This window comes from Hypanus sabinus, chromosome 11, assembly GCF_030144855.1.
Source record: "Hypanus sabinus isolate sHypSab1 chromosome 11, sHypSab1.hap1, whole genome shotgun sequence".
Classification (NCBI taxonomy): domain Eukaryota; kingdom Metazoa; phylum Chordata; class Chondrichthyes; order Myliobatiformes; family Dasyatidae; genus Hypanus; species Hypanus sabinus.
The window spans coordinates 77,013,733-77,026,458 of record NC_082716.1 but is presented as its reverse complement, the minus strand read 5'-3'; the positions used below and the strand labels follow the sequence as shown (position 1 = coordinate 77,026,458).

The 12,726-nt window shown below is 40.8% G+C and overlaps 1 protein-coding gene across 3 annotated transcripts in view; it reads right to left on the bottom strand.

Moving 5' to 3' along the window:
- ddr2a (discoidin domain receptor tyrosine kinase 2a) overlaps positions 1–12,726 on the bottom strand; it is a 158,463-nt gene that overhangs the window by 13,650 nt on the left and 132,087 nt on the right. For all 3 annotated transcript variants that reach the window (XM_059984746.1, XM_059984747.1, XM_059984748.1), the window contains 6 exons: positions 11,767–11,953; positions 8,376–8,619; positions 7,071–7,142; positions 4,341–4,477; positions 2,234–2,438; positions 284–507 (listed from right to left, as the gene is read on the bottom strand). In XM_059984746.1, coding sequence (XP_059840729.1) covers positions 284–507; positions 2,234–2,438; positions 4,341–4,477; positions 7,071–7,142; positions 8,376–8,619; positions 11,767–11,953 — 1,069 coding nt within the window. The remainder of the gene's footprint in view (positions 1–283; positions 508–2,233; positions 2,439–4,340; positions 4,478–7,070; positions 7,143–8,375; positions 8,620–11,766; positions 11,954–12,726) is intronic.

Below are 12,726 nucleotides of genomic sequence, written 5' to 3'. Positions count from 1 at the left end.
GTTGCAAAAAAGTAACAGTAAGGATCACTCAAGATCTACAGAAAGGAGAATGGGGACTCCCTTCCTCAGAAGCCTATGGATGCTTGGTTAACAGCAGCTTGGAAATCTGTATAGATCATTAAAGAACATAGAGCAAAGTCTGCTTGTGCTATAGCTGAGACATTGATCAGCCACAGTCTGGCTGAACAGGTGACTAGGCTCGATGGGCCAAATAAATGACTTTTATGCCAGATATACTTATATTTTTGTGTTCAATGGCAAATTATACTGAAAGCATTCCAACCTCCCCAAACTGTCCTTCTCCGATCTTTTCCTTAAAGGTCAGCAGTTTTCGTGGGAACTCCTCCACAGCCACATCTTTACCGGACAGCAAATCCATAGTTACAGCAGGGACAGAATAGGTGTTACTTCCAGTGACACCCTGCAGGTTCACAATATCAGCCTCTGCATAGTGTGGCACGTTATCCTGTGGAGCACCAAGTGGCTTTGCATAGTCACTGCTACATCCTGATAGCAAAAATAAGAACAGTTTAGTTCATCTTACACTGAGGTGCCACAATCATCCTGAAAGTTTAGAAAGGAAAAACATTGTTGGTGTTAAATGTTTCCTTGTAGGATCAAAATCAGTATTAAAAAGTGATGTAATAGAATCATTCTCTTTGCTTGGTAACACTTCATATAAGCACTATGGCAACATCATATAGTTTTCTTTCTTCAAATGTTAGATGGCTTTCAAACCCTTTTCACGAAGCTAAAAACCTCCCAAAGAAATTAACATGCACTATTAATTTTTGCAGCGTAAATATATATTGTATTTTGAAAACCTTGTTTATTGCTCACCAGTACTGAGATGGTTAGTGTCCAGTAACCACCATCATATTCCATTAGGTTAGAAATAGTTCCAGAGTTTTCAATATAAAAGCAGAAATTGCTGGAAGTTAAGGAGCATCAGCGAGGTGAGAGATAGATTCAACAATTTGAGTCAAGGAAGCTTCGTATGAACTAGAAAGGTGAGAAAAGCATGTTTTAAGTTGCAGAGAGGGGAGAGGTGGAGAGAAGAGAGGGGCACCTGTGATTATGGTGCAGAACAAAGTTGTTAAAATAACACCTAAAATTCAACTGCTCGAGTTAAATAGATAAAAAGAAGTAGATCAAAATGAGAAGACTTGTGTACCACATCTGGGTAGAGAGGTAAAGCAGGGATGTTTGCTAGAAGCTATTGAGTTCAACAATGAGCCCCAAGGGCTGCACTATGCAGGAAGAGCTGTCCCATGACCGCATGTTGGGGTATCGTAGGAGTAGAAGACAGAAGTCATACTCAAATGCAGAATTAAAGGAAAGCCCTGTTTTATGCTTCCATTCTATATAGAGATATTCTGTGAAAGAAGTGATTGATGGAGATGGAAGGATGGACCAGGGAGTTATGGAGGGAATAGTCCCTTCGGAATTCTGAAAGTGGAGGGGAAGAAGAAGACTGGAGGAGGAATCCTATTAAAGGTGGTGGATATTATCTGTTGGTATGGAGGTTGATGTTTGGAAGGCAAGGTAAAGAAAAGCTCTATCCTTACTCAGACAGGAGTACAGGGGATGAGAGCAGAAATTTTGGAAATAAGAGATGCAGTCAAGAGCCCTGTGAATTACGTAGAGAAGAAACAACAGAGGGGGAAAAGCCTTTGCAGGTTAAGCAAAAATTCTGTGGACCCTCTTCCAATTTAACAGACTATGCGGAGTTAAAGAGACAGATATGTCATTTTGCATCAAGGACCATAACAGTCTGAGGATGGCATTGGGACAGCCCACAAATGTTGCCACACTTCCAGTGCCAACATAGCATACTCACAACTCACTAACCTAACCATACGTCTTTGAGGAAACCAGAGCACCCGGAAGAAACCAGTGCGTGTCCATAAGAAATGTTAACCATTCCCTCCACTCCATTTTCAAACTGTTGTATTGTTTCAAGAGCTGATTCTAACATCCTAAGCTGCATTTGATTTATTCACTGTTGAAGAGGTGGAAATTGGGCTTAATCTTAATGTGAAGAACTTGGCTGTATTTCTCCTCTGATTAAGTTCCAGATTCTGTCAGTGAAAGTTCTAAATGGAGTCAGAGAAATTCCTTAAAGAGGCAGGAAAATGTAGGATGTTCGGATTCAACTATCCACATCCTAAAATAAATGATAGCAATTGCATAAATATATTCAGCAGCATATCCTACTTCCAATTATCCTCACCTGGCTCATCCCAGCTCAAAGGAAATTCTGGAAGCTTACGGAGTAGCTTTGATGGCTCCTGGTAATCGGGACCGAGGGGAAATATTCGGTCATAGGTGGAGTTGGACTCCTCTTCACTGGGTGGGGAGGACTTGTTGAACATGATTGTTTCACTCTGCAGTGAGAGGCTCACTGTAAGTTCATCATCCAGCATCCGGCGTGAAGCCTGGAAGGGAAGTCTTCAGTCAGTAAAACCAAACTTTAACTCGTCCCTCAATGAGTGATTGGTGTATTTTAGAGTTAGGCCATTGAAGAATGAGACAAGCATTTTCCACAAACGTGGCAGTGTGCATGAGCGTGTAACTGACAGTGCATGAGTACGTGTGAATACAGGAATATGTGTGTGCACATGTGCTCTTCTATGTGAGTGAATGTTTATCTCTGAGTATTTGTCTAAGTGTATATATAATAGTGTGTGAAGGTACAATTGTGTGTTGCATACATATTTGAGAGGGGAGATAGAATTAAGAAATAGAATACAATCTAATTGAGTTAGTAAATGCTTCAGTCTTTTGTTTTGAATAATCAGCTGGTTATTACTAATTGGAATGATCTTGGCTATAAAAGTCATACTGTCCAAGAAAGCTAACCAAGGTGGCAAGTGGGAAATAAATAATAGTTTGGTAGACAGTATCCATTCCACATTGCATCTTCATGTGTTAATCCCAAAATTATAATTTTTCTTTAACTACGTTTTCCCCCATCATTGCCAGGTGCTGTGAGATATATATTGGCTTCACTAATATGAGGAATATGCACTGAATTCCATTTCATATACTTCCTATCAGTAAAATTTTATGACTGTATTAGGAGATGAAATGCATTGCTAACCTGAAAGGAAACCAATGAAATAGAATCAATGTAAATCCCCTATATCAGTAGGGTCAACATATACTTCACAGCGCTCACAAACACTCTTTGGCCAAATATGGTATTGAGCAAATATTGTAGACTTATTTCTATGCCAGCTCTGAGTTAGTGTGCATTAACTTAGAAAACCTTCAGCTTCTTCACCTGGCTTAAGTAGTGGGCAGCAAAATAAAATCCTCCATGGCACACATTGCTCATCTTATCATATCACCAGAAGTGGAAACGTCATGAGGATTAGTTCAGCTATCAGGCTTACAGTGAGTTTGTTGGACTGAGTGTGTGATATACTGTACGACTAGTACAGCACCATTCTTGCTATCTCAGAATCAGACTTCGAGAAGTCAAACCCAGTCTGATTAGGTTCTCAATACAATGCTTATTCTTTAAAATGCTGCCAAGTTAAATTGTGGTTATATATGTGAATCACTATGAACAGTAGATCTCATCTATCAAATATGCAGAGTCACGGAATTGTACGATGCAGAAAGAAATACTTTAGCCACCAGAGCCATGCCAACCATTGCACTCACAGTATACTTGTCCCATTTACCCCTCCATTTGTCTGTAACTTCCTATGCCTTGGTAATTAAAGTACATGCCCACGTGCTTCTTAAATGCCATGAGTATACCTGCCTCCACTGGCTCCTCTTTCCAGATTCACACCATTCTCTATGAAATATTCCACTTCAGATCCCCTCTAAACCTCCCACATCTCTCCTTCTATGCACTCTATGCCTTTTGTTCCAGATGCTTACACCATGGGAAAAAGATTCTTGATTCTTATTATTTCCCCCCCATAATTCCCCCGTATATGCATCGACTGCCCCATCAACCTCTTCTGTCCCAGGGAAGATGCAACCAGTCCCTCCCTAGTCTGGACCGATGGTGGTGTAACCAAAAAATGCTGGAATGCACAATTTGTTGGTGAGCAGGGCAAGCAAGTCGAAGGCTGCAGTTTCCAGCAGAGGCTATGTTCTGATAAGAACTTGCACTTTAAACATTCATCTGCCCTCCTGTTTTGATTTTCACTGGAGTATTGTTTATTTCCACAATTCTTCAATTACCCAGTGCATCTGTTCTCACTGGTGAATTATGTTTTCCTGACATCTATCGTTACAATCACAATATCTCACATGCCAAGGACATAATGTGCAATTCCTAAAAGAGATTTGGGAGAATCTTCAGTAAACTTTAAAACCTTTTCCAACATCTTCTGCCAAAACTGCCGCCAAAGGATGATGACGATGATAGCGACCAGTATAAAAATAATGGCCACCAAGCAGCTGATGAGGATTCGAGTGTTGCTGTCATCCACTTTGGGCATTGGGTTGATGTCTGAGAACACAATGGGGAAAATGGGAACTGTTACGAATGGAGTGGGAGCAATGAACATGTTCAAACAAAATCTCATGCCAAAATAACATGCATGTTCTGAGGAAGTTTTAATGGTGACATGACCAGATTCGAAACACAAACTATGGTAAATAATACTACATATAAAGCCAATAACATAAGGTCTTGACCAGAAAGTAGTGACAGACCACAAATTCTAACAAATGGTCTTGGAAATGAAAGATTAACTCATCCTCTCTTCCCACGGATGCTGTCTGACCTGTAGAGTATTTCCAGCATTTTCTGTTTTTACTTCAAATTTCTGGCATCTGCGATTTTTTGATTTTCCTGACAGCCTCTTAGTTCTTAGAATGGTTTTAATCACACCATAAATGAAAATTAAATCCCCAGAAAAGTTACAGCACCGGTTCACCAGTATGGCAGCAACAACATGGAAATTCGTTGGTTTCACCGGGAGCTGAGGAGGCTAGAGGGATGTAGTATACAAAATGGTGATGGTGTGAAGCCATGTTCCGCACAGTCTTCCAGCATGTGCCTTTAAGAGGATGAGGCAAGAAAACAGAACAAGACTTGTGCCACAGTCGCTGATTCATTAACTGGAAGCAGCTAGGATTAGCGATTTAAACAGATCCTGGTTTATGTTCCAGTCGTCAGTAACAGTTAATCTTTTTATTTTTGCTGTGATGGAAACTTGGTGGTGCAGGTCAATCTGTCTGGAAGACAATTTCTATAAAAATGATAAATACTTTCAAAACAATTGTGCTTGTACTGTACTCCTCTCCAAGGAGCACAGTGTAGGAAAATTTTCATTGTAACCTTAAGAACACTTGAGCAAAGCGCTGATTACTATTTATAATATGCCAAAGGGTCATGGGCGTTGGAGGTTGGTGAATGGGGTGCTTGGTGTTTAGATATTGAGGCATTACTGTTTAATGCATTCAGGAATAAAGTAAATATACAATGCACTCTGACTAACCACCTCGCTTTGTCAGGCTCTCTGGTGTCATAATGAAAGGAAAATAAAATCATTGCTTGCATTGCTTCACCACTCTTGTCGAGGTGTCCTTCTGTACAAAGGCTGCCATGGGCAATGGTCCGCTGACCAGGCCATGCCTCTGCTGTGTTCTCACTAAGGTCGGCGATCTCTGCTGCTCTCCAGCATGTTTCGTGGCTGTTGTTTCAAATCTCCATTTCCAACACGGTGAAATGCAATCAGCAAGAGTCACCACCGTTCTGCTCCAGAAAGAGGAGAAGAATCGAAGAAAAATGTCTCCCTTAACAGCAGCATGAAGCTACCATTTTGAAGTTCTTCAAAGCTTAATGATTTTTTTATTGACACACTCCTCCATCGCTGTATCAGAAATACAGCTCTTCATAACCTCACAGCAATTAATCAGAGGAGCCTTTCCATACCTCCCCAGCACTGCCAACACAAATGGAGCACATTTTCTTGCTTTACTGTGCTTTTGTCAGGGGGCGTTTGATGGAAATTGGGGAAGAGTAAGTTAGGGATGAGTGGTTCCTTTGTGAGCTGGAATAGGCTTAACAACCAGAAATCACCAGATATCTGCCTGTTAACTTAACCTGTATGCAAGACGTGTGTGTGTGTGTGTGTGTGTGTGTGTGTGTGTGTGTGTGTGTGTGTGTGTGTGTGTGTGTGTGTGTGTGTTTCTCTCTCTCTCTCTCTCTCTCTCTCTGTTACACCTCTGTCTCTCAGCCTCTGCATATCTTTCACACTCCTATAGTCTCTCCCCAGGTTTCTGCCCCTATTTGTGTGTTTTCATACAAGTCTCTGTAGAAACGAGCCTGGTATCCAAACCTTTGACTTCCATGTCATTGAGCCAATTCCTTGTTCAAGGCTGTGTGGTAGTTGATGTGGAAGGGCTAGGCATTTTAAAGAATTCATGCACAAACATCTTTCCACTCCTCAAAAACTGAATTGAATTAAGTTATTTTTGACCCCAAATGTGGAGATCATTTGTACTGTCGAGCTTCAGTGAGCAAAGAATTTTGTTAACGGTCATTCTGGAATCAGAGAGATTATGTGGATGTGATATAGCAGACAAGCATCTTTACCTCTGGGACCTGAAGATAAACTTCTTCCAGACAACGTTAGTCTGGTTTCACTCACTTCTGACAGCTAATTTTCTGGTTTGTTACACATTGGTGAGTTTTTGTATCTGACATCAATTGAAACGAAATTCAGGTTGCCTCCCAGATTGACTGAAAAAGCACAATGTCCCTTCCAATTCTCTTCCAGTAGAGGGGAGAGTAGAGTTATCAACATTATTTTGGAGAAACTAGAAATACAGCGGGACTTAACCATGCATCAAAGAAGCTAATTACATTTGAGAGTGAGTCATCACAGCACCTCTGAAACATTTCTCAAAATGCAGCTTCCTTCTGACAAAATCAGAAAGAATAATGTGAAAGAACTATCAATTATTTGTTACCATGACTTAGCATTGTATGTGCAAATGACAAAACTATGATTCTTTCAAAAAATTGAATAGGAAAGCCCCAAGTTTTGTTCATGTATCCACAAATATTTCAAGCTGAATCAGTAGCTTCTTACCTATGTCAATGTGGGTTGTAGTGTCTATATTCATAGTTGGGGTGGTGCCCGAATTGTTGTACATTGCAGTGTCTGCAAAACAAAAGCGATTGTCCCACTATGAAACATACTTCAGGTATCATTATCAATCATTTCATTTGAAATGAATGCAAGACCAGCAGCCAAGCTTGAGCTCTTAGTAGACAGAGATAAGTTTGCCACATAGATTTCAATTGGGATTTGAATGAAGTGATTGCCTCAAGCAGTGTTGGAGCGGTCATATCATCAGGCTTGATTGAGGAGGCAGCATTCAGTATGAATTGAAGGTTTGTCTGAGACCAGCTTGTCAAGCTTGACAGCCTAAGTGCCCCCACGTTTGGGCTGCCCATTCTATGGCAACACACACAAAATACGGAGGAATTTAGCAGATCAGGCAGCATCTATGGGGGAGGGGGAGGGGGAGGGGGAGGGGGAGGGGGAGGGGGAGGGGGAGGGGGAGGGAGAGGGAGAGGGAGAGGGAGAGGGAGAGGGAGAGGGAGAGGGAGAGGGAGAGGGAGAGGGAGAGGGAGAGGGAGAGGGAGAGGGAGAGGGAGAGGGAGAGAGGGGGGAGAGAGGGGGGAGAGAGGGGGAGAGAGGGGGGAGAGAGGGGGGAGAGAGGGGGGAGAGAGGGGGGAGAGAGGGGGAGAGAGGGGGGAGAGGGGGGAGAGGGGGGAGAGGGGGGAGAGGGGGGAGAGGGGGGAGAGGGGGGAGAGGGGGGAGGGAGGGGGAGGGAGGGGGAGGGAGGGGGAGGGAGGGGGAGAGGGGGGAGGGAGGGGGAGGGAGGGGGAGAGAGGGAGAGAGGGGGAGAGAGGGGGAGAGAGGGGGAGAGAGAGTGTAGAGATATATTTATTTGATAATCTGACAGGAGCAAAGGATGTTTGGAATGGCAGGGGTGGAGCACCTTTAGAGGTGTGTGAGACAGGTGGCAGAGGGCTGCCAGGGGCGGGGTGGCACCGATGCAGTCAGGCCTAGCCCTGACACAGCAGGCAAGATCATTTGATTCCAAACAATTGGTTTATTGATCCTTATAGAATGCTCCTCTGGTACTTCCCGTTCCATCCTCTCTCTTCCCCCTTTTCCAACCAACCTTCCTCTCTCCCTGCCCTCTTCTCACTATCAGTCCACAATAGAGACCTATATCAGAATCAGGTTTATCATCACCCTTATGTCATGATTTTTTTTTTTTTGCAGCAATAGCAGTACAGTGCAATCCATAAAATATTACAGTAAGGTAAAGCAAGGTAAACAGTAACAAAAACAGTGACCAAGAAAATCACTTGGCAATACCTGACTGGAATGAAATTTCACTGAACATCATCCATGTATCAGCAAAGTAGAACTGACACATGATGGTATTTGCCATACGCTGTTGTAGTGGGACAGTAACAAATCGAGCACTCGGATTGACATCATCTAGGACCAGAACAGATGTGGCAGGGTTGGGCTCCCATTTTCCTGGTTCAGAGCGGAAGAAGCACTGGACTTCCCTGAATATCTTCACTGCCTTTGTGAACATGTTATTGCAATGGACCTGCAATCAATAAAGGATAAAAATTGTAAGTTAAGCTTCTGCAACTGACACACTGATCTAACATACACACAGTATAACAAAAGACATCCTGGTATTCTTAACCAACATAAGTTCACCTGAAACCTTGTCAGTTATTCATGTCACAACAAACCTTTCTGATAGAATACCTTCTTGCATGTTGTGATCGGACTCAGTCATTTCCAGACTTGATATTTTAATTATATACTAATTCTCAATAATCCAGAACACTCAATACTTTGCTGGTGACAGGATACAGATTTTCTGGACCAGTGGATATAATTGAACTATTCATATTGAAACTCTCCTAATTCACTTTATGTTACACAATAAGGTAACATCATTAGTAAGCCGAGTAAACTTCAATTCAGTATAGGAAACAGAACAGCAGTTAGAATTTGCATGGGAATACGGGCCTGATAAAATATGGGAATCAAAGCCTGGTGAACCAGTTTATACAGAGGGTTATCTGTGTTTTAATGTAACCTGCTCTTGCTCTATTTGGAGGAAACCCTCTGAAGAATTAGTGGAGGACTTGACCCTCAGAAGAATATATAGGTGACCCGCCCACATTATGGCTGCTTTGGTAATGGATATTCACTCTCATAATGTTCACAAGTCTCTACCCAAAAAGTTGAGATTTTGGGATAAAGTTTGGATGAAGTTTGGACTCAAAGAATTTATTGAAAATAAAGCAAATTAATAAACACAAAACTGATTTTTTTTAAAAAGCTTGTGTTTTTGAGAATCGCACAGATGATGTGGCTTTGTGTTGCAGAAAACTGCAATACAGATGGCTTTCTAGGAATGCAACCACACTTACTGAGGGTCGACTGTAATCCTACCAAGATTATTATCTTACTATCCTGAGAGATGATGCCAGGAAAGTTTTTTTTAAAATCCACTTTAATCCGAACACAGCTAATATTTTCAAACATGAAGCCTTCTTGGTTTTGGACCTGACAATCCATGCTGAGTAAATTAATGTCACTCACGTGCCTCTGGAGAAATGTTATCCTGAATTTCTTAGCAACACACACAAACTGCAAGAGGAACCTGGATGAAGAACCTGATGAAGGATCTCAGCCCAAAACTCTTTTTTCATTTCCATTGATGCTGCCTGACCTGCTGAGTTCCTTCAGAATTTTATGTTGCTCTGCATTTCCAGCATCTGTAGAATCTCCTGGCTTCCTGAATTTCTTAAACAATTTTTAAAATTGTAATTTTGTTTGATGGAGGCTTATGATCAGAGGCCTTCTAACAAATAAGGTTTCCAGTAAATCAGAAGAACTTAAAGCTAAGGGATTCTCCCAAAGCCACTATTCAGTTTGTATTTAATCGAAAGATTGTCCCTTGTAGATACTAACAAAAACTTGATGGTGCTGGTAAAATGAAACTGGTGTGCAATATATATTTTTTCATTTACCGCTGGCCTTACACAGCATAGTGTTGGCGCGTGGCCTAGTGGGCAAGGCATCAGACTAGTAACCGGAAGGTCACTGGTTCGAGCCTCAACTGAGGCAGTGTGTTTGTGTCCTTGAGCAAGGCACTTAACAACACATTGCTCTGCGACGTCACCGGTGCCAAGCTGCATGGGTCCGAGTGCCCTTCCCTTGGACAACAACAGTGGCGTGGAGAGGGGAAGGCCTGCAGCTTGGGGAACTGTCAGTCTCCCATACAACCCTACCCAGGTCTGTGCCCTGGAAATTCCAGGTGCAGGTCCATGGTCTCTCAAGACCGACAGATGCCACCACCATACACAGCATAACAAGATTTTACATAGAAAAACACTTCATTTTGTCCAGCAAATATGTTTTAGTCTATTTTGTCCATTTCCCAGAACTGCTGATGAAGAAAATTGTGCAGGAAACTGTTCATCCATGGGTTTAAGTATCTTATAGAAATTGATTTGTGCATGCCGTCAGAGTGCTCAGCCATTGCAGGAAATTAGCTGTAGCTCTACACACTGTCTACAGTGAAAATCATGCCCAATAAGGTATATGAAGCAAAATTAATGGTTATATTTCAAATTGCCTGTCATAAGTGCAGTAGTAATGCTGGTTATCCTGGTAGACCACTTTTAATGATTTCAAATCATAAAGATTGGGATTTAGTGAAGATGAGTTCTAGTGAACTATTATTATGTGACAAATGAAGTGATCTTTGTTTCTTAAATTAGGATCTGTTCCGCTTTTCATTCAGGAAGGTCATTTATCATGGTTCAAGCTTGAATGCTATCAATGCAAATTGTGTTTAAACTGCAAAGTCAATGATTGGTAGCACCATATCTTTGCCCTTAAAACCTCTCATTTACATTGTTTAGCTTAACCAGTGTGTTGAACCCAAGGACTGCGTCTGTAGGGTACATTGACTTTTCCCCAAATTCAGGAATTATACCTTTGTCTGCATCCATAAAAAACAAGAAATATATATAATCATTTTAATTTTAGCTATTGAACCTCAAAAGGAAGTAACAATTTATTTAATTTACAATACCAAACAGTACTTTAAAGAGAAGGCAAACATTAAGTTCATTAAGAAGAAAGGGCTACATAATGTGTGTTACTTTAAAAACATTACAAGGACATGGAATCTTGGCTGGCCTCTCTTTTTTATTCATCCATTAACTTATCCAGATCTCTGCTGTCTGTATTCAACTCCCACTTATGCAATATCTCGGTTTTAAACTTCTGGACCATTTTTGTATCCTTGTTTCCTTTACTTCTGTAATATTCTCCCTTCCTATATTTGGGTATCTCTAGCCTCTTGTTGATCCATGATTTTTATTGCAATAAGCTGTACCTTAATCTTTTCCCTCTTTCTTCTTAATACATACCCAAACTTTGAAAGAGGTTTTGGTCATTAACCTTGTTCATTTATTTTGCTTTCTCTCAGATTGTGTTTGCTTATGCTTTAATGAATCCCTGGGAGAATTTATTACATTGTGTTATGCTAATGGAAATTCGTAGATTTGATTCTTTCTCATTCTGAGGTGGATAAAGCTAACAATCAAACAGGCTAGAACACAGAATTAAATAAACAGCTGGATGGATAGAAGATCTGGTGGATGGATGGCTAGATCAACAGATGGACATGCAAAAGTTTTATCAATTATGGAGGGATTTGCACCTTCATTGCTGTGAAATTTCGGATACGGTCAAATTCAAATAATATTTCCACATAGCCATTTTCAAAACTGTCATTCCGCCATCCTAAGTAGTCGTATCCTGGCCATACATTGTACACATGACTCTGTGTGAAATCATCCAAACCGCAGACACCATCTGTCATCTGACCGAGTCCTTCAGAAACCATCCTAAGGACAAAGATACATGAAAAAAGTTTGTTGGAAAGACAGAATGAACATGGCTTTAAAAATCTCCAATGAAGAACCATTACAATGAACTAAATTCCATGTGTGTGAAATAAGTACTTCGCACATATTAGCATCTTATGTAGTTTGCATAAAGCAGAAGATTAATAAAAGGAATATTTATAATTTTCCCACAAAAGGAATTTAGAAATGTCTATGGCACTTTTTATGATATTTATTGCACGACAAATTTGTAACTTGCTAGTTTATAGCTGGATTTCCTAATACGCAAATGGATCACGATATTCCTTTACCATTGCCCATCTTAACATTAACAGGCATAGAGTCTGTGTCATTCTAGCTTCACCCCTTTGTACTATGTGCTCATATTGAACTTGTAGCATGTTGAAAAGAGAAATGTAACTTGAATGTTTCTATCAATCAAGTCTGACCTTAGATTAGAGTGATGCATGGAGTTATACCCAGTTTTACTCTGAAGTTAATAAAGGTCTTAATACCCAATATCAGAACAGTGAAAGATGAAATTTCAAAACTGGTTTTACCAATGCCATTATTATACTATTGATGTACTTTGTATGCACTGTTAAAACCAGAAGGTTAATTAAATAGATTCATGAAACATGAGTAGCCAATTATTAAAGGACCATGCCATTACTATAACTTCCTTATTGATATTATGTTGAATTTCTGGTGTCAACGGATGTTCAACCAACTTTAAAATAGTAACGTCTTAGTTAGGAAATGACCTTTGCCAA